The sequence below is a fragment of the Rhea pennata genome, chromosome 1 (assembly GCF_028389875.1).
Source record: "Rhea pennata isolate bPtePen1 chromosome 1, bPtePen1.pri, whole genome shotgun sequence".
Lineage (NCBI taxonomy): Eukaryota > Metazoa > Chordata > Aves > Rheiformes > Rheidae > Rhea > Rhea pennata.
In genome coordinates, this window is record NC_084663.1 from 75,000,097 (window position 1) to 75,020,325 (window position 20,229).

At 38.7% G+C, this 20,229-nt stretch overlaps 1 protein-coding gene across 2 annotated transcripts in view; it reads right to left on the reverse strand.

Annotated features, from left to right (window-relative positions):
* ITPR2 (inositol 1,4,5-trisphosphate receptor type 2) overlaps positions 1-20,229 on the reverse strand; it is a 283,042-nt gene that overhangs the window by 207,805 nt on the left and 55,008 nt on the right. For both annotated transcript variants that reach the window (XM_062591989.1, XM_062591981.1), the window contains exons 7-10: positions 19,821-19,904; positions 18,108-18,254; positions 16,662-16,757; positions 2,609-2,653 (exon numbers count right to left, since the gene is read on the reverse strand). In XM_062591989.1, the coding sequence (XP_062447973.1) occupies positions 2,609-2,653; positions 16,662-16,757; positions 18,108-18,254; positions 19,821-19,904 (372 nt within the window). The remainder of the gene's footprint in view (positions 1-2,608; positions 2,654-16,661; positions 16,758-18,107; positions 18,255-19,820; positions 19,905-20,229) is intronic.

Below are 20,229 nucleotides of genomic sequence, written 5' to 3' on the forward strand. Positions count from 1 at the left end.
GAACTTGATAAGAATGTTTCCACAAAATTTTTTTCACACAAAACTGCTGACTGCATAAACCAAAATTTCCACACAGACGTATCATTTTTGCTTAAATTTTCAATGAAAATATTGTCTAGTCAGATTTCTCCTGTCTGGATTTTTGGTCAATACCAATGCCCAGGATAGTTAAGTCAAACTGCTGTGGTAGTCAGCTGTAACATAAGATTCCTATTCAGATTACTCTTATGCCTTTTCCACTACCTAGTAGAGTGAATATTTAACTATTTAGATGAGCTGGAAGTGCTCCAACTAGAGACCCTATGCTATATCTAGATTAGTATAGTGCCATAAAATAGGAGTGGATCTTTGTTGACGAGGACCTAGTATTCACCCTGTAAGTGTTTTCACAGGTTTTAGTTCAAAGCAGCTCTAGTCTGGTTTTCTGAACTGGGCACCCATGACAGCACAGTAGGTGCATCCCTGAAGCATATCTTCATTTATCTTCATCCAACAAAATCCAAGTTTACATGCTCTGAGATTGCTCTGTAAAGTGAACCAGGGTGGCATAAGCAGGGAATAATCAGGAGATCTGATTCACAAGTGCTGTCACGATGCGAATTAAAATGTTAACGTAGATGCACTCTATGAGAGATGAGCTCTACAATTCAGAGAACAAGAACATGAACCTGAGCATTTCCAAGCAAGTGTCCTAACCAGTGGGATACTCTAGAAGTGATCTCCTATGCAATTAGAAAGTTTCAAGAGCCTCGAATGTCATTCCAATGAGGAAAAAAAAAAAAGAAAGAAAGAAAGAAACAATCATTAGAACTTCTGTAATTTCAAAAGAAAGAATTCTCATTTCTCTGGCCAGCTTAGTTACTGCTATATTATTATTAATGCCAAATACCAGGGAAGAGGGAAACCAATGTTGCCAACTCTCACAATATTCTTTATTTTTATTAAAATTGCAGTCCTGGAGGTATGTGATTATGAGAGAATCTTGGTTTTCATTTTAAAAGATAAAATAAAATGATTCTTTCTCATGCAGAGAAAAACTTGGAAAATGTGTCCTTTAAAAGAACAAATGCCAGAAGATAAACAAAAAGAAACTAAATTGATTTTTTTTCCAGAAAGATCTCAGGATTTTTCAAGCAATCTCATGAATCTGATGGAGAATGATTCTTTTTTTGGAGCATTTGTTGTCTCAGTAAGAATAAGATTCCTCCACAGTTTTAAATCCACTTCCTTCACATGTTATAAACTACAACATTTCTGGCCTTGCCTCATTAGTTAGAACTAGATAGCATGCTTTAACATTTTATCTTTAAATCACAGACACGGTAAAGGCCTAAATGCACTTTGCCTATGATTGCTGCAGGCAGCCTGGATGTAGAGCATGCATCTTCATGCCCAACCCATTCATGTTGTAGGAAGGACAACTTGGGTCCTTGCTACACTGTCAGGCTACAGTTCATGTTTTCTTCCCTTGGAAGTGCAGCAGGGCTCAACCTAAGCTTAAATATGTGCTTGCACGTATTCAATACAATTAATAAAAGAAGTCTCCGCAGATTCTCAGATTTAGAGCCATGCTTGACTGACAAACGTGCCCCAAGAGGCTCGTCTCCACCAGCGTAGCCCACCCCTCTGCAGCACTACCATGTAACGCACCACTGGAGCACCACATCTTGCCAACTGCAGGAGGTGCCACATCAGTGGGGCAGTACTGCCTCATTCACACAGGCAGCTAGACCAGGGCTTTACCAGCGCAGCTGTGTCACCTAGGTAAGGTGATCTTTTGCGTACCTTATTGATAGAGCTACCCTAGCAAAGCTCCATAGTACACACCTAATCACTGTTACTTCGGTATGATGAGGTTTCTAAGTTAAACACATCAGACCTTCTATTGCATCTCCATCATAGACTAAAGACATCAGCGCTCCCTATTGAAGCCACCTCACCAGTCAACGTAAGATGTATTAAACAAAATAATGAAACAGGGCTCACCTCAGATAGAAATACAATTTTGGTCAGAGACATTTTTTGCTTACATTATGCTATTACTATTCAGACGTTTGTGGGTATCAGTACATAAGTAAACAGACTTGCTTATCTCTGGTCTTCTTGCTAAAAAGGCTAGTGGATTTTGCCATGAGGTGATATGTCTAATTTGAGAATTAATCCATTTCACATCTGCAATCACCAAGCAAAATCAACTTACAACTAATGCTAATTTGATGCAGAATTTGAGTAAGCTTCCTAACATTTCCCTAGTTGCAGCTCACTAAAAAACATGAGAATAATCCCACAAGCAGTACAGAACACAAACGCAACATTACTGCTGAGTTTGCCCATATGCAAGGGAAAACCTTCTGTAACAAGAGATCCAAGGCACTCTAGTTTACACAGGATGCAGAAGACAATCCTACAAGTAGTAAGATCAACATCAAAGTGAAGAGCCTCCATTTCACTGAGGACTAACATGAGGCATGAAGTAGATGAGTTCCTTTACATGCAAGTAAATAAAAAAAAATAATAATAATCTATAAAGGATTCTCATATGGTGAGCTTAATTAACTTAATGATACAGTACTTTCTGGATTATATACAATGTATAAATTCCACTTACCAAAGCTTTTCCGTCATTATTACCTTCCGGATAGTGTGGGTTAAGCTGAAAAAGAAAAGAATTCAAATACTATCTTGACAGTTTTTAGACATTTAAAAAATAGGGAAAGTGAATTTGTTCAGTTATATATTAAATATTCACTCTGCAAGAGAACAGTGAAGTATTTAAAACCAGAGCCCAAATATGAGAATTCCTCATTCAATTTCTGACTGACCTACTGGCTACACCATTTACTGGCTACACTTCAAAAGATCGTATCTTTCCATCAGAAACACTGGTGGAGAGAATGCATAGGTAGTTATCAATCTAAATATAGCAAATTACAGTCACCCCTGCACAGTCACAAACATTTGCAGGATTGACTTTCAGCAGATGTACTGAAATAAAACTACCATGCAACTAAAATTTTATTATTTCTGAGTTAACTCAGAATAAACATGTCTTTGAAACAGCAATGACAATACCACTACAGAAAAGTGTTTAACTACTCTGTGATTCTGTTTAACCATTATTAATGGGGAAAATATTTTCTATGCCACACAAGGATTATCAAGCTTAACTAAAGGGGTATGAGAAGCTTGGATGAGACACACTACATAATAATAAGTGCAAAATATTATTATTTAACAGTGTTTAATACGATTTTACTTTTGACAAGAGGAATATGTAGACTAGAAGATGAGGGATTATGTAGGTAGATATAAACTCAAATAAACAAACACGCAGGGACTGCACATTAAACTTTTCAAATTCAACTTACATAATGAAACAATTTACCACAGTATTTTCCACACTCCCTGGCATAGGATATGCCTTCAAAACTTTGAAAATGCTGAACTGAAATTACTCATTATATAAGGCAATTTATCTTTTAAGCATTAGCAGCATGTGTACATTTTACAGCCATATACAGTCATTTTCTTGCCATGAATTTGGCATTACCACTGTGGAAGAGCCAGAAGTGAATTGCACTGAACAAGCTGAATGAATCCTAATAAAACTTTTTAACATCACATCATCATACATCTAATATTATACAGAAAACTACTGTAAAGAGTTTTTATTAAGTTTGTATGGGTTTATCATTTATATCCCCTTACCCAAAAAGCCATCTCCTCTCCATACCAAGAATCCATTTCATGAGCTTGAAGAAACGAAGCAAACTTTTAAATACTCCTAAAACTTCTGAAAATATCTTTTTGCTCTGTGTCATGGTTTGATGAATCAACACAGAAATGACCAAATGGTTATTCTCCTGCCTTAAATTCAGTATTTTCATTAGCCACTGTAGCACTCTCTCAAACCTAACTTAGAGAGTCTGCTTTCCTCCCTCCATTGACACCTATATCAAATCTTGCATTTTGGTCCTCCGTGACGCACTCACACTGTCTCCCACCTCCAGCTCCCACCTACTTGTTTCACAGTAACAGGAATGGGAGATGAACGCTGAGCTACAGACAACTCAGCATGGAATGTGTCTCCCTACACGCGCGCACACACACACACACAGGAAGAGACAGAGGGAGAGAGAACTACCTTTATCTGGTTCTGACTTCTTCCTAAGTTTTATCACAACTCATTCAGCATTGCATTTGTTCACTCAACACACTGAAATAGTTCTAACTGCCTGTTCCAATAGCCAAGCTGAGTTCTGTCTATTTGCTTCTCCATCGAGAACAGGAAAAACTACCAGGCAATGCTTTTTAATCACACCCACATACAGTTTCAGCAGAGGTGCAGAGAAGGTGCAGAAGGGCTGAATTTGACTCTACTTTCAGATTTTGCTGACTACAAGTAAGCAAGAAAAAACCTAGTTCATTTTCAGCTTTGTCACTGGACTAAGCACAGAGAACGGTGCACAAGGGCTATATGTTCAATCGGAATAAATCTACGACGTCTCACTGAAGAGCCCAAATGCATATAGTTGTCTACCCAGTACGAACTGGGCCTTGAATTTTGCTGTTCTTCAACTGTTTGCTCTCAATGTAAGAATGCTTAAAAAAAAAAAAAAAAAATCTCCATCGCCACAATTTCTTGCCTACTGTAAAAATGACTAAACAGATTGTTCTCAAATTTCCAAAATAACTCACTTGTGGACAGAGGCTGAGGGAAACAGAAGACTCCAAGAAAAACAGAAGTGCATCCTTAACGATGTTTTTTCTTGTGCCTTTGTAACAGAAATAATAAAACTAAAAAGACACTGTTTGGAGGAACCTTGAGGTGCTGACCTTAAACAGCAAATGCAATGGAATGCAGTTTTAGGGCTGGTGTTAATGACCCCATTTTCAAACACGTTGAGCAGCTGCCACTTCCATTTTCATTTCTGAGAACCAGACTCTTATCTATTATCCTATACTGTATTCTCTAGGTACAGAGGCATAAACCATGTAGTCTTGTATATCATCTTACATCTGCTATGAGTCCTTTGTAATATCCATGTAAAACAGAATGAGCTAAGGACACAGTGCCACTCTTAATACTCCAAAATCTACTGTTTTTTCTGATTTTTGTAGGATTTTCTGTATGTTCCTCAATAAACACCCAAAACAAAAGAATTCTTGAAAATAGCAATATTAGTAATTTTTTCTTCATTGCTAAAGAAATTAAGTAAAATTCTTGGCAGGTATTTAGAATATAAATATGAATGCTGTCTTAAAACAAGTCCTATATAAGCTTAGCAGTCTTCAGCTTTTTCGTCATCGAACCTGTTGCAATTGCAGTGTTACAGAACTGCAGTTGAAATACAGTACCGTATATTTATATGACACACCACTGCAAGGTGCATGCAGCCAATATACAGTAAGAATATGATGCACTGTGAACTGCAGCACTCATGTAAGTGTGATTGCATAAATCATCATTGTAATAGCCTCACTATGTGGAGTTTTTTGAAGTACATTTCCAACAGCTTCTTTTCCTGCACAGAAAAACTCAGACATCCTAAGCCTCCACTATTTTTTCAGCAAACTGAGGTACGGACATTTTTTTTTTTTTTTACCTTTTCCTTTACCTTTTACATTCTCCTGCAGAGAAGTATCACAGAACAATAGTTCAAGCTCCTTGTTGCTGAAAGCTAAATAATGACACTGAAACTCATTTCATTATATCGCAAACTCATGAGACTCGCCATAATATCCCGACATTAGTCCATTATGTAAAACCACCCAATCTAACCACCTGAGTGAAGAGCAATCACTGTATGGCATTAAGGGAGGTGTAGTCTACATGAGTATGGCAGAGTGCATTAATAGAGAGTAACTAATGAAGAGTGAAGAATTTGCATGCAGTAAAGTGGTGAAATGGCTACATAGCAAAAAGCAATGGAGTCACTGCTGCCTGAAGGTCACCACTGAATAGCTGGGCCAGCGTAACTGTTAATACATGTTCTTTTCACTCACCCCACTGCGATATAAAAGGCTAGCTCTTCTATAGGGATTTTGTAGTTAGAAAAGTATAAGGAAATCAGTGTTCACAGCTCAGATAGCATGATTTATTACACCACAGATCTCTTCACTTGTTTATACAGGCCAGCCCAGACCCAACTGTACACATTTTCCAGCCTAAATAAAATCCCCTGCACTTCAAAAAACAGGATTACTACACTATCTTTTTCTTCACAGTGTCACAGAAGACATTTTGATTTTACATGCATGCACACACAACTCACACGGACATAGGTGCTGCACGAGTTTTTCTCATCCTAGAGCTGTATCTCAGGTTAGTATATTGTGACTGCAAATGAGATTTGTACGGCAGAGTTCACAGGAAGTATACGGGACTTTAATTCTCCAGGAACTCTGAATCTACAATGGAAGAGAGCTTGGAGGCTGCCTAGTAAACTAGCCAATGGCATGAGAAGGCCCCTCCACCATAATCAAAAAGCTAATTGACTACTTCAGCATTTACAGAAAGATTTGCACCTATAGAGAAAATAATACATTCTTTTAAATCTACACAGGACTAGCAAATACTTGCATACTTTTCTAAGAAGTAAGATTTCCAACTTGTGATCTACACAGGATATCTGCAACAGCTTGAAGGTCAAGATCAGCACTGCAAGTGGCCCCACAGTGTATAAGAACTGGTGTCTCTTAAATTGATTTCAGCTTCAGCTTTTGTATGTGGTAGCACATAAAAATAGTAGACATATGAATGCATATACATACACCAATTCACTTGTACTGTGAGAGCACCACAAGATACCAGCAGAGAGCATCTGTAACAAACATGTAACAAAAAAAAACAGTTTTTATAGATGGAAAACTGAGGTACAGATCTTTAACCACTTGGGGGTAAAATTGTTAGGAAGGCTGTGGAAGAGCCAGGAATAAAATTATTGCCTAGTGTCCTCACTGTGTGATCATTCTCCTGCAGAGTCTGCATGGTAGGAAGATGCAACTTCCATCTGTGTGCATTTGTGTGTTACTTCTGGTAGCTGGTACTCAGAGAAGGTAAGTGCCCTGCTAATCCCGAGAGGTATTCTGCTAGACCAAGAGCCAGAAGATCCAGGCTCCACAATCTCCACTGATCACTAAATGCAGTAAATGCTGTATCTTAAGTTTTCTGCATACAAGACATCACCTTGCACAGGTAGAACCTGAGGTTCCACTACTGAATGGAACGACTTCTCACTACTGCATTATTCATGATTTTGTGGGGGGTTTTTTGCATCTTCATGTAGTAAGACACGCTTTACAGTCCAGCAATTGAATTATAAATCTTAGTCCATACTATGGACAAACAGCCTGAAAATTCACATTTATAATGACTGTTGCTTTCCTAGACGGAAAGATGCATGTAGAGTACCCAAAAGCACTATCTTCTGATATTTCCTTAATTAAGAAGGAGAGGAGTTTGGGGAAAAAAAATACCCATGCTGATTTTAATCAAATTTTGTTGACTAGGTAACGTACATTTAACTCTCTCTTCAAGAAAAGAATCAGATTGACAAATTTTAGCTAAATGACCATTTTAACTACTGGGTTAAAGCTAGCATTTAAGAAGGAAACCTTGACAGATGAATAATGAAAGGAGGTAAGTCAATACACAAAAACAGTTTCCAGTTCATTTCCAGTTCATTTGATAACCACCCTGTTAATACACTGCATCCACCCAACCAACAGGGACAAGTGTTTGGGGTGGGGGGAGCCATCACCAAAAAAAAAAAAAAAAAAAAAAAAAAAAGCTCTCAAATCTTTCATCTTCATTAGGCTTGCTTTGCTCTTTGTTTTTGTTCTTTGTTAATGGCATACTGATTAGCTTTCAATATATCTGAAGGGCTTTTGCACACTTTCAAAGACTTCAGTAGTATTTTAAAGACTTTTGCCATCCTATTAGCTTGCTGGAGAAAGACTGGCTGTGATGCTACCTAGATCAAACTCCACTGAATACTGCTACAGCATCTGGCACAAAGTTCCTGATAATCATCATCTGTGGGAAGTTAAAGTCTTTAAAGGTTTTTTTTTTTTTTTTTTTTTTTTTTTTTCCAGGATTGTAGTTTGCTGCCATTTTGTGTACAAGCTCTGTCTAAGCAGATCGTGCCAGCTGCCAGGAAGCAGAGTGCTGGATCCTTCCGTCTGCCTCAGGTCCCCCCTGTGCTGCATGAGCAGAGTTAAGTGGACAAAGACAGCTTGCAGGGAATTCCTCAGTGCAGGTGAACTATCTCTTAGCCAAAAACAGGAAGGAGAATCTGCTCTGATACCATCCTGTCCAATTATCCACCTTTGCGATAAAAAGAAAAGATGGGTCACCTCAATGACATTTTGAGCTGCCGTATAAGCAATGACAGGCCAGTACTTCGCTATGCCTAAACTGACGTTGATTGAAAGCTCTCACACCCGTGGCATACACTGAAGCTGCCTGGACATGCAGCTCTCATTCAGGCCAGGAAAGATTAGTGTCTGGGAAATCCCTGTGCTTCTGCTGTGATGAAGGGCAGAGGCCCTGACCAGTGCCTGGTACTCAGCCCTACATAGCCAAATCCCATTCTGCAGAGGAAAAGAAAAGGAAAAAAAGTTTCTAAGAGATCTCTTAATCTAACCTGAATACTGGCCTATAGCCTCAGTATGTGCCTCAGTGACCCCATGGCAGCACGTCCTATCCAAAAAAGCACGCTCCTCTCCTCAAAGGTTACAATCTAAGCATTAATATTCCACATGCCTTTCAGAGGGCACAGAAATAACAAGGGATGATTGAATCACACATTCCTGAAATTTCTACATTAAAGAAAAAAAACCAACAAGGTAGCTTTTTAAATCTCCATCATGCATCAAAATTCAACAAAAAGTGGCATAAATATATTTTAATAAAAAGTTCTCAAGAAATCTTTAAATAATAAGCGAATAAAACACATTAGAGAACAGAACACATGTCCACATTTCCTGTCTTGGAACACAGCAAAAAGCAATACCAGCACACTTTGTATTTTTAATAACAGAAGCAGTTGTTGTAACAACTGCATAACAATAAATGCTGTGTTTACGTTTTCACACTTCCTTTCCTCCTAAAGCACATATGTATATAAACACTGCTGAAACGCAGCCAATCTTGGACTGGATTGAAAAAGCCTAGCAGAACACTGGCTCACAGATCACTGCACAAAATCAGCTGGGTGGGGGGAAAATTCTTCCTCTGAGGTCCAGCTTTTATAAGTATTTGCACACTGATGGATGCTAATGTTGTTCCTATCTTCCACCTAAGTTGAGAGGAGTCAGGCCATGAAACTTAGCTGCATTCCCAAGGTTCACAGAAACCTCTGAAAATACAGTCCTGAAAAGATGGCCCTGTGAATTAAACTGCTTCTAATTCTGTCACTTTAAAAAGCTGTACCTAGGTCTGGGGAACAGGTCAGACTGGCTCTGTAAATCAGTAATCCATTCTCGTCCTCCTTTAGTCTCTGGATCTCTTCCATCTTTTCACACACAACTGTAAATTATCCTTCACTCCTTACAGAGCTTTAAAACAAAACCACACTCCTCCTGTGAGGCAGTAAAAAATATTTATGAGGCTCACAGTGCTGAATTTGCCCTGTCACCTTGGCAGGCTTTTTTCTTACAAGACCCTTTAATCATGGAGCCCAGCAGACACAAACTATCCGAATGCTGTATTAACATTTAACAAAGAGACTGGCGAAAACAACCCAAACAGAAGATTTTGTAGCTATCTCAGATAACGAGGTCCCAGAGTACCACGAAACTAAATGTGTGATTGTGATCCCAAGTGCCAAGGCGAGCAGATGCACAAAGGCCTTGGTGGATGCTGCCATCTCCTGGTACCTTTTCCTGTTTGCAAATTGCTGTTCTTAAGTGCAAGGTACCTGCACAGGTTGGTTAAACATTGCCACTTTTAGCCAGTTATTTGCCTTACTGTTTCTCAAGGCAGAAGAAACCACACAGAATTTACTACTATGCTCTCCTCTGCATTAGCTGTGTAAGAAACGGATGGATAAATTTTTCTGTGATGCCTTTCATCATAGTATCAAAAGGCCTGCTTCTATGCTATCCTGAAAAAATACCATTGGCAAATAGTAGTCCTTCTTGCTTCCCAAACTCTCACCCAATAGTCCAATCTCCTGCACCCCAAAACTAGATTTCAAAAGCCTAAACTTTGGCCTACAAACATTCTCTTCTGAGTACTCTTAAAAAACTGCCTGTGCAGCATCCTATTTCCCAGAGCAATTTAAGAAGGTGCAAGCAAAAATGACCATAAAACTACAAGCAGATTTTCTTCAGAGCTTCAAAGTATTAATCCTAGTTTATGGTCTCAAGCTTAAAAAAATGATTTCCCCTTCATGTTTTTTTCATTTTAGCTAATGCTGAGGATGCTATTATTCATAGAAATATGTAATCTTTCTTCAAATCCCATTATATACTTTGTTCTCAGAATCTTGCGGCAGTGAGTTCCACTTCTTTATTAGTCCTCTTGGGAAGACAAGAGAGGATTATTTTCTCATTAATATTAATTTGAACATGCATTTGGCTAACTCCCTCATAATCCAAATCTAACGATTATGGCATCAGAATTAGTTATATTAGAAACAGTTTGGCTCTATTCATCTGAATAAATGAGTACTATAATGTCATATATCACATAGCATATGATATATGATATCATGTATCATATTTAACACCGAGAGACTCACTAAAAGCAGAATATAAAACAATATTTGCTGCAGTTCTCAATTTAATCTGTAAGCAAATGACATACATAAACTTCTCCCGAAAGAAACTTGGTAATTTTGACACAGCAGCAGAGTGAGATAATACGAGAAGAAATCACTCAGGAAAGACAAAAGGACTATGAAGAACTTTTACTGACCCCTGAACCCTTGAATCAAGGGTTCTCAGAAAGTAATTCAGACCACAAGAGTGAAATGCAGCTCAGTCCCGCAAGGCAATGCCCTTGATGCTGACTTCAGCAGACCCTGCTGTCCTGCACAACCACCTGTGCCCTGACTGCCCTCCTTTCCTCCAGCCAGAGCCCACCACCAGCACAGCCCCAGAGACAGCACGTTGTGTCATGGGAGTGCAATCAAACACCTGTGGAAACATGACTCTTCTACAAGGCTGCGCTGTCACTGAAGCACTCTTATCACTGAACTACAGCTTCAGTGGTTTGGACTGGACTTCCTCTTTAGAATTTAGAATATTCACATAATTGTCATCTCACCTCATGTGCATGTAACCCTGTACTTGTCAGGCCAACTGGCTTAAATCATTCCTATCTTTAAAAGCAGCTGGGTTGAGTGTCTAGTACTAAAAATAACCCCAAAAGCTGAAAATGTGTTTCTACAGGAATTTAACAAGAGAGTTTGGAACTAAACTCAGACTAAAGTTAATCCATTTTACGGCTCAAAGCCTGCAATTTCACTCCAGTGGGACAGGGAAATGCAAACTCTGACTTAGAAAATCAGTTGGGTTTTCCATGGGGACATGCAACTGGGATGTGCATGAGATTGCTACTTCTGCCCAAGGTGACTAAAGATGGACCAGGCTTATCTCTGTGACTTGTCTATCACCAGAGTATGTTTTAAAGACCTCTCCAGCCCAATTGTCCTACACAAGACATTTACAATGTAAATTCACACGTAAAAGTTGAAAGAATTCTTGCTATTACGGAAGCTTCAGTTCTACAGTGGCCAAAGTCATCCAGGGGGTGGCTGCACAAGTGAAAACTGTTAGGGAAAGTCCAGACATACCAGTTCAGTATCTGAAACACCCTTAATCTCAGAGGAAATAGGATGTTCCACTGACTTCAAAGACAAAGATATGCCCGAGAACTTTATTGAATAACGTTCTTCACATGAGCAACAATTTGGTTTAGCAGATGAAGCACACTACAAATCAGAAAAAGTACACTTGGTTCTGCCACTACTTCTGAGCTTATTGCTTCACTCTATTGCACTGGCCAACCCATTTTCAGCTTTCTCTCTTTGGTCTAGAACTGAGCACACAGGCTACCTTTTACACAGAGTTCGCATTGATCCTTACATCCTGAAGGCTCAGTCTTCACTGAGACAGCTCATCATTATATCAATACATCCCAAACACTGGTACTCCATGCACTTTCTTGGGAGATATAGCAATAATTCAACCACATGCTTCTAGCTGCAATTTTATAGAAACATAAAGGTTAAACATTAAGGCTGCCAGCCTATCTGCATAATCTTAACTCATTTAGAGTATAAGCAATTCAATGTTAAAGACACAGTTACTTTACCAGATTTACTGCCATGTCTTTTCCAACGTATCTAATAATACTAGCCAGCTAAACTAAATAAAACGGAACTATCACATTACAATTTCTATACTGTCTTATGATGTTTTCACAGTGTTTCACCAGCAATATACTGTGGTTTATCTATTGTCTACTGGAATATCTGAAAATAGCATGTGATGTGATACTTGTACAAGCATTTTGTAATTATTTTAGCAATATCCATCTCACCTGAGAAGCTAAATATAAAATGACAGCCCTACCCTGCATTTCTTGTGTGTGCCTACATGTATGCACAGGCACACATATTTCTATTTAAATCCTCATACAGCAAGTGTTAATAGTTTGAGTATAGATTATCCAGCTTAGTAATCACAGAACTGGAGCTGTTACACACATGGAGAATAACATTAAATGTGCACGTTCTGGCTTCACACGATCAATAAGCTGATATTCAGTCCAAAAAGACTTTTATCCTAGTGATTAGAATATTGAAAAGGTTAGGTGTGGTCATGAGAAAGGCACAGCTGTGTGGTCTCAACCTGCAGCATCTGAAAGGTTGTTCAAGTTGATTACAGCTGGCTTCCACACAGACAGATTCAGGTGCTTTCTGCATGGGGTACATGCCCTGAAAAGACTTTTAAAAAAAAACAAGGAAAGTTCTTGTTACTTTGAAGCATTCAATTTTCACCTAACCTTACAGCCCATCTATTAATATGAAACTTCAAAATAGCTTGGGTCATTTTGCTGTAACCAGGGCTAAAAAAAGAATCTGTTACAGAACTTTTTCTGAAACACTGCTGACTCTTTGGAGATCAGAATAAAACTCAGTAGCCTCGCTGGCGGCTTAGTGTCTATACCTCCAGCTAAGGATCTGGTTCAGCTTTTTTTGGGTGAAATCAAGCCTTTCTGACATTAATAGCAGAACTCCCGCTGTCTCTAAAGCAGAAGCAACTTTTACCTTCCAATTTTCTAGCTGAGAATTTAGTTCAGTTGCTTTTTATGGCTGTCTCAGCCAATGGCTTCAGGTTTCCAAATGCTGGACAATTAGGAGACATTATCACCTATCCAGATCCCAGACGTCTCAAGTCCTACCACCAAACAGAGAACACTTTCTTCAGCACATCCTTTCTGTGCCTCAAGCAATGCGCTGAGATCATAGGTGCATCTGAAGTGTCAGACCATGCTCCTAGAGTGTGCATTCTGGCAGGAGAGAGACAGTGTAGCTCTCTGTAATTAGCAAATGTCTTCCATGGGGTCTCCTTTAGCAAGGGATCTTTCAAGGTGGCTCACCCTCAGCCCATAGTCTGTTCAGCTCTAGGTTGCTTTATAGTATTAGTAGGTCTTAAGGAACTTCAAAGCATATTAATGAAATCAGCCTAGGTAATGCAGATGGAAAGAGAATTAAAGGAAATGGTATTAGGTGAGCCTGTGTTAGAAATAAGAAGTGTCAAAGGATTTCAGTCTTTGAGAAGTAACTAAAGCTGGGCAACTGATTATGACTTTCAGGAACCTGGAATTTAAGACTTAGAAGTCCTGACCTCTTTCTCTCAAGTTTGTAAGTATTAGATTTACAAGTACTGATCCGTAAGTCTTGTTTATTGAGTAACTGCATGGCTTCACTTTTTTATTTAAACTTACTTACTGTAATATATTTAGGATTTTTACTGAAACATCTGTAAATTTCTTACTTCAAAATTCCTGAATTCTCTGAAGCAAGTGCCTTGAACTTCCTTAGTCCCTGGATCAACTCCAAGCCTTAATAAGCTGCACTGGCTTCACTCCACTACATGGTCCAGACCCTCCTAGTCACAAATCACACTGACCAGCTATATCTGGCAAAAGGAGTCACAGAGAAAAAGAGAAGGCATAGTACTGCTTACACATAAGGTCTAAGTCTAGCTGCAAAGAAGAAAAAGGAGAAACTCAGTTGACAAACATTTCTGCTCATTGTGTGAGATCTGACCAATTCAAATTTCCACTGCAAAAGCCTGCACTTGCATATCAAGTTGATGTACAGAAGGATGTAGTAAGAAAAGGACAGTTACGAGAAGTGATTAATTCTGATTTACAATAGCTCAGCTTTGACAGAAATTGAACCGCTAGCCAACAATAGAATGTTTGAGAGATTCATAAATTGTTTATTTGTTTGTACTTATTATTCCACTCCAGATATCTTTATCACGAAGGCTTAAACAAAATCAAGTCATGGCAATGTGTGACGTTGTTGATAATCAATGCCATGAGTAATCTTCCTGTGCTGCAAGAGTACAGATAAGTGTTCAGTAAGCTTTGAGCAATTGATTTAAAGTTAGCTCATGCACATTAGGAGTCTGCCTGCCTGTTCATAAATCTTTGATGTGGATATCTGGCTGGTGTGTTGTACCTGACATGTGAACTATAAAAAATACAGTTCACGGGTTTTTATTACAGCATTACCTTTAGTATCTTCACCAGCAGGTATTTTACACTTCATAGATACAGTAGCTAATGCCACTCTCCAGTCACAGAATATAACCTCTGTTCAACCCAAATGCTTTTCCAACTTTTCAGTAATGTACCAGTTGTATTCTCCATACTTAAAGTCTTCCTAATGGGGATTTCCTTCCTAGAGGTATAATAGTCCTAAGCTCAGTTTCAGCATTCAGTGAAGTGTAACCCCTCTTCATGTGAAAATTTTTCTCCTGAAAATCCCTGAGCAGATCAGGAGTAATGGAAAAGGGAAGCTTGTCAGTCAGTCATCAGCATGCTTGAGCACAAAGAGGGTGGGGGGATTTCAGGCCTATCAGAATTCTGACTTATACTGTGAGTTATTACTAAAAGAAAAAAGTTCACAAATTACAGTCTTAGATGGAAAATAAGATGTGTTCTGGAGATCCACTCTTTACATTTTGAAGTAATCAGCAGTAAGTATAGGCTTGATAGCCTCTGCTTGCTCTTACTCTGAAATCAGTGCAGGCTGTGACAGGAGTTGGGAAGTGAAAGCAGCGCTCTGGGGATATTAAGGCCTTGTCTCCACACAAAAGTTGTATTGCTGTAACTTAAGTCTATTGGGTTATAATAGAACAAGTATTTTTTCAGGGATTCTTTAACACATACTGATTTGTAACTGTCTCTTGTAGTTGTAAATTTTCACACTCATGCTTAAGCCAAAGTAGGATACCTGCACAAACTTAACTAGACCAGTAGAAAAAAACCCTACTTTTCATTCCATTGATACAACTTGGACACAAAGAAACCTAGTACAGAATAGACTGGACTTAAAAAGCTCACTGCTTCTTGTAACCATGCAAAAATCCAAGGCACTCCTATTTCAGAAACTTAGTGCTACCTGCTCTCTTCTGGCTTGTCAAGAGCCCTATTTTATTTTTAAGTACAATCCTGCATCTTAAAAGATAGTAAGCTGCTCTTCTGGAGAGTCACAACACCATTTTACCTTAACATAAAGTACCAGATAACAACTAGACAAGTTGTAAGACCTCCCTTCTCATCCTCCTGGATCCTCTGTACCCCAAAAGCGGAAAAGATTTCCTCAAACAATTTTTTGTTCCATTTTTTAGTTAAGAGTGTAACAGCAGAACACTTCAACCAGCCCTAATCATAATGCCCAAGTGGGCCATCAAAAGTCACGACATTAGTATAGGTCAAGTTCATCCTTCCCAAGCTTTTATGAAACATAAAGGCGCCTTAGGCCACATGCTGGCTGGCATATATCAAAACAATAAAAAATAGTTTTACAATGCTGATATCAAGGAAGTCTAGAGACTGTGAGAAAAAAAAAATACAGCACCTGAATTAGAGGCTAGAATATCAGTTCTAGTGTCAGCACACTTACTTTTCTGATCAAGCTAAATGATTACCACATGTTCAGATCCATCTAAAACCTTTAACCTGTGTATGGCTGCCTGGGCAAGCAAAGAATAATATTTGATCGCAACAAAACTCCAAAAATCAAGAATAATGAAGAGTAGAGAGACAAATGAATCCAAACATTTTAAATCTAAATATGGTGGATACGTGACAGTTGTGTTTGCCCTGGTGTCATGACAACAAGCAACAGATCCAAGATTCAGCAGCAGAGTTGAAACTCAAGTTAGATGTTGTCCTGAACTCATCTACTAGTGCCCTGTAGTTCAGAAAACTTACCTTGTGATCACAGGATGCATCAACACAGCATGACACAGCACTGTACATCCAGTCCTTCCTATTCAGAGCTGATATGGGATCTTTTGAGGGACTTATGTTGTAGACCTTCCTACTACAGCAGCTCTGAATTAGCAGAATGTGTATAGTACTTTGTTAGACAGCACACAACCACTTCTTTATTTTATGTTCTTACCTCCGCAGCTAGGTAGTTTCCAGTTGCCAAGTGCTTAAATCTAAATAAGCTATTCCACTGCCCTGCCCCTCCTCGGCAAGGATCATGATGGACAACCTAAAAAGAGAAATATAGATTTTTAATCATGCTGGAAGTCCTCAAGATCACATATAGATCACTGATAATTCTTACAGCTCATCCAAACTACTGTTCTCTTAATTATACTGAAAGAGTAATCATGCCGCAGCTACTGTTGCCAATATTCTAAATAAAAATATGCAAATTGCATAATTACACACAGTCTATCACAGAGAGGAATTCTGTGCTTACCCTAACCCCATCATAGATAACAACTACTTACATTTACTTTTTGCTGGGTACCAGGAAATATGCCTCCTATTACTTTCCATATTTTCATTGCAAACATTGTAATCTACTTATTGCAAACATGATGAGCCAAATTTTGTTTTGAATTGCCCTTACATGTATCTGGAATTCAGCAAAGTAAACATAGCTGCTCTACACTTAGACAGGCACTACTTAGAAGCAGAACTTAAACCTTGTTACTTTTTTTCACCACTATATCAACTTTATTTTTGATAACACTGGGGCCCTTTGATAAATTTCCTTTCAAGTGATTAAAATATCCTCGTATCACTTGAAATATCCAGTGATTTTTATTTTGCCCTTAGGTAAGTTGTAATTTATTTGCTACCTTCAAACCTAGCAGTGTTGCTGTCTTCTATGGGGTACTGTCAAATAGCTAGAAGTGCAATATATTCTGTATATTCAATATAGTCCTTAATCAGGGAAAAATCAGCTGTTTGCCTGACAGTGGAGTTCTTATTTTAAATGCACTATTTGCACAAAGTCTAAGAACTTTTGACTGTAGGAGCTACACTACTAGAATGGCAAGGTTTTCCAACATACCAGTTTCCAATGTTTCTCAATTAATCAAAGTACATCTACTAGGTATCTTCTGAAAGTCACTTGCATTCAGCAAAGACACCCTTATTCAATCTAACTCTAAGCACAATTATGTGCCCTCCTGCAGAAGAATGGACTTAATCATATTTGTGAGATTTCCTGTTAAGTTGTCATGAGTTTCAATTTTCTATATCACAGAAGAAGCCAAATATAAACAATAAGAACTCAGGATACACGAGTGTCAGTCAGTTGCTTTGACAAAATTGCACCACTTACGTCAAGTCTGAATTTGACCCATCGTAATTTCAGTGCAGCTAAATTTAGTAAGAAAACATCCTCTCTCCACACATGTTCACAGCAGTAAAGCATCTTTTCAGTGTTCATCCTACGCAAACTGCTTCATAAAATAATAATAGTTACGGGGAGGTGTATGATGATATCAAGAGGCTATGAATGATTCATGTTGTGGTAAAGTATTTTTACTGAACCCTGGCCTTCAAGTCCTGAAATATTTATAAAAAGGAAAAAAAAAAGAAAAACCTCTATTTCCCACAGTGCTTTAGAACTTGTTGCAGAAGTGGCTGATTGACGTAATGTAGTACGAAGGAAAATATGTTGTTTCTTCTCATATTCATCACAGGTCAGAAACTTCTCTTGCTCTGCGTGAAACAATCTGACAACATCTCCCTAAAGAAATACAAAAAAGAAGCATTATTAAATGGTAGACAAAGCAGCTAGACTTGTGCTCTTTATCCATCCTAACTCCAGTGATGTCAACAGCATAGATGTGAAGAGAACACTTTTTTGTTTCCCATTGCTGGAGCAGGTACGAAGGGCAGAGTATACAGTCTTGGCAGAGTCGGGAGACCATTTAAAGAATGAGACAATTCATTCCTGCAGGAGACTCATGAATATTAGTGAAAATAAAATTTGTTTCAGAGCATTGCAATGAATACTAGGCAACAGTTAAGACTAATGATGATTTTTAATTTTAGCTAACTTTTCTGAATGGATTTTCTCTTTTTGATCAATCTTAGTGTTTAGGGCAAGTGAGTAGCTTCAAGTCAAGCTTCAAGGCACAGTGTGGCCATGTATTCCCCTTCATAGTTCTCACAATGCCTTTAATCCCAAAGAGCCAAACCCCATTATCCCTCACTAGATCTCTTATGACAAGGGCAGATCACTGTACATACGCGGCAAGTTCAATAATATCAAGGCATCTTATGCAGCCTTTCTTCATTCCCTCAAGCATTCCATATGATTCATTCCCCTCCACTCCATCCTTTTCTCAGCCTTCCCTGCCACAAGTCATACTTCCAGTTTTTGTCTTCCGTCTCTCTTGGCCCCATTCATCCAGGGCCTCTCAAACTCACCCCACCTCACAGTTTTTTCACTGTTATTCCCTGCTTAGCTCAGCTCAGCTTCAGTGCCTCTCCCAGCCTCATCACTTCAATCACTGCAATAGGAATACCTTGCTCTATCTCACCCCTCACCTCCATCTTTGCTCCCATACCACAGTCTCACGAAAGTACTTCAAAAGTGTCTGCAGCTAAAACCCATGTCCTGTCCCTATTTCTTCCGCTGGCATCATTTTTGCTTCCTTCTGCCTCTCATCAAAGCTTTAAACACTACATCCATATTACTTAGACAGATATACCACTTTCCCTTTCAAATATTTCTTCAAAGCCCGCTGGTACTTTGATACCTACCAAAAAATAGCTAGTTGATAACAACTCATTAAGGTACAAGTGAGGACAACTGATATTTAAAATGAAAATGTAAATTATCTCAGGGAGTGAACTGGAGGCATGAAGCTGTGCATACCATTAGCTTTGATAGCTACATTGTCTTATTACAGCTACTGTCATTTTTCATGCCTTATTCCCTCCTGTAGCTTGTTATACCTGCTTTCAGCATCTTGCCTTAAACTGAAATGTCACAGCTATTCTGTACAGAGCCCTCATCATTCTGCACTTGAATTTCATCTTTGTTCATGGGTCCTCAGTTGTCCCTGGGAGGGGATATAGGCTAGAAGCTAACTCCTTCCATACAATTCTACTTAGTAAGAAAATAACACAAAAGAAAAACACTGTCTCTAGCTGGTGAAGGGCAGCAGTGAGGGAATTCTTCACAACTCCAGAGTCATAATTTCCTCTTTTATAAACGATGTAATATTTTCTCTACAGCACAATTAAGCCAAATATGGGCATGACTTTTCAGACTTGAAAAACAATTAAAAAAAATCGTACTTACTCCTTTCAGTACATCATCACGGTAACTACTGAATTTCATGAACAAAGTTATCTTCCAACTTGTGTTACAGTTAACAGCATTTACCTTTGGGAAGAAACACAATTACAGACTTAAGGACTATTCTTTTCTTTCTGAGACATTCTATTCTTCTAAAAGAACACATTACAATCAGGGCAGCAGGGGCCATGGCCTACAGGTTACTACAGTTCTCAGCATGGGTCCTGAAGCTCTCAAGGGTTAATAATAACAATGGTGATGCTGGAGAAGATTTAGTGGGTAAGACATTATTCTGTCTGGTTAGAGCTTACCAAAGACCACCTGAAGAGCAACTGAAAGAGGAGTTATTCTTATATCAGTGAGAGTTTCAGATAGTCAAGCAAATCTCTCTGTGCCAAGCAGAATTGTGCCA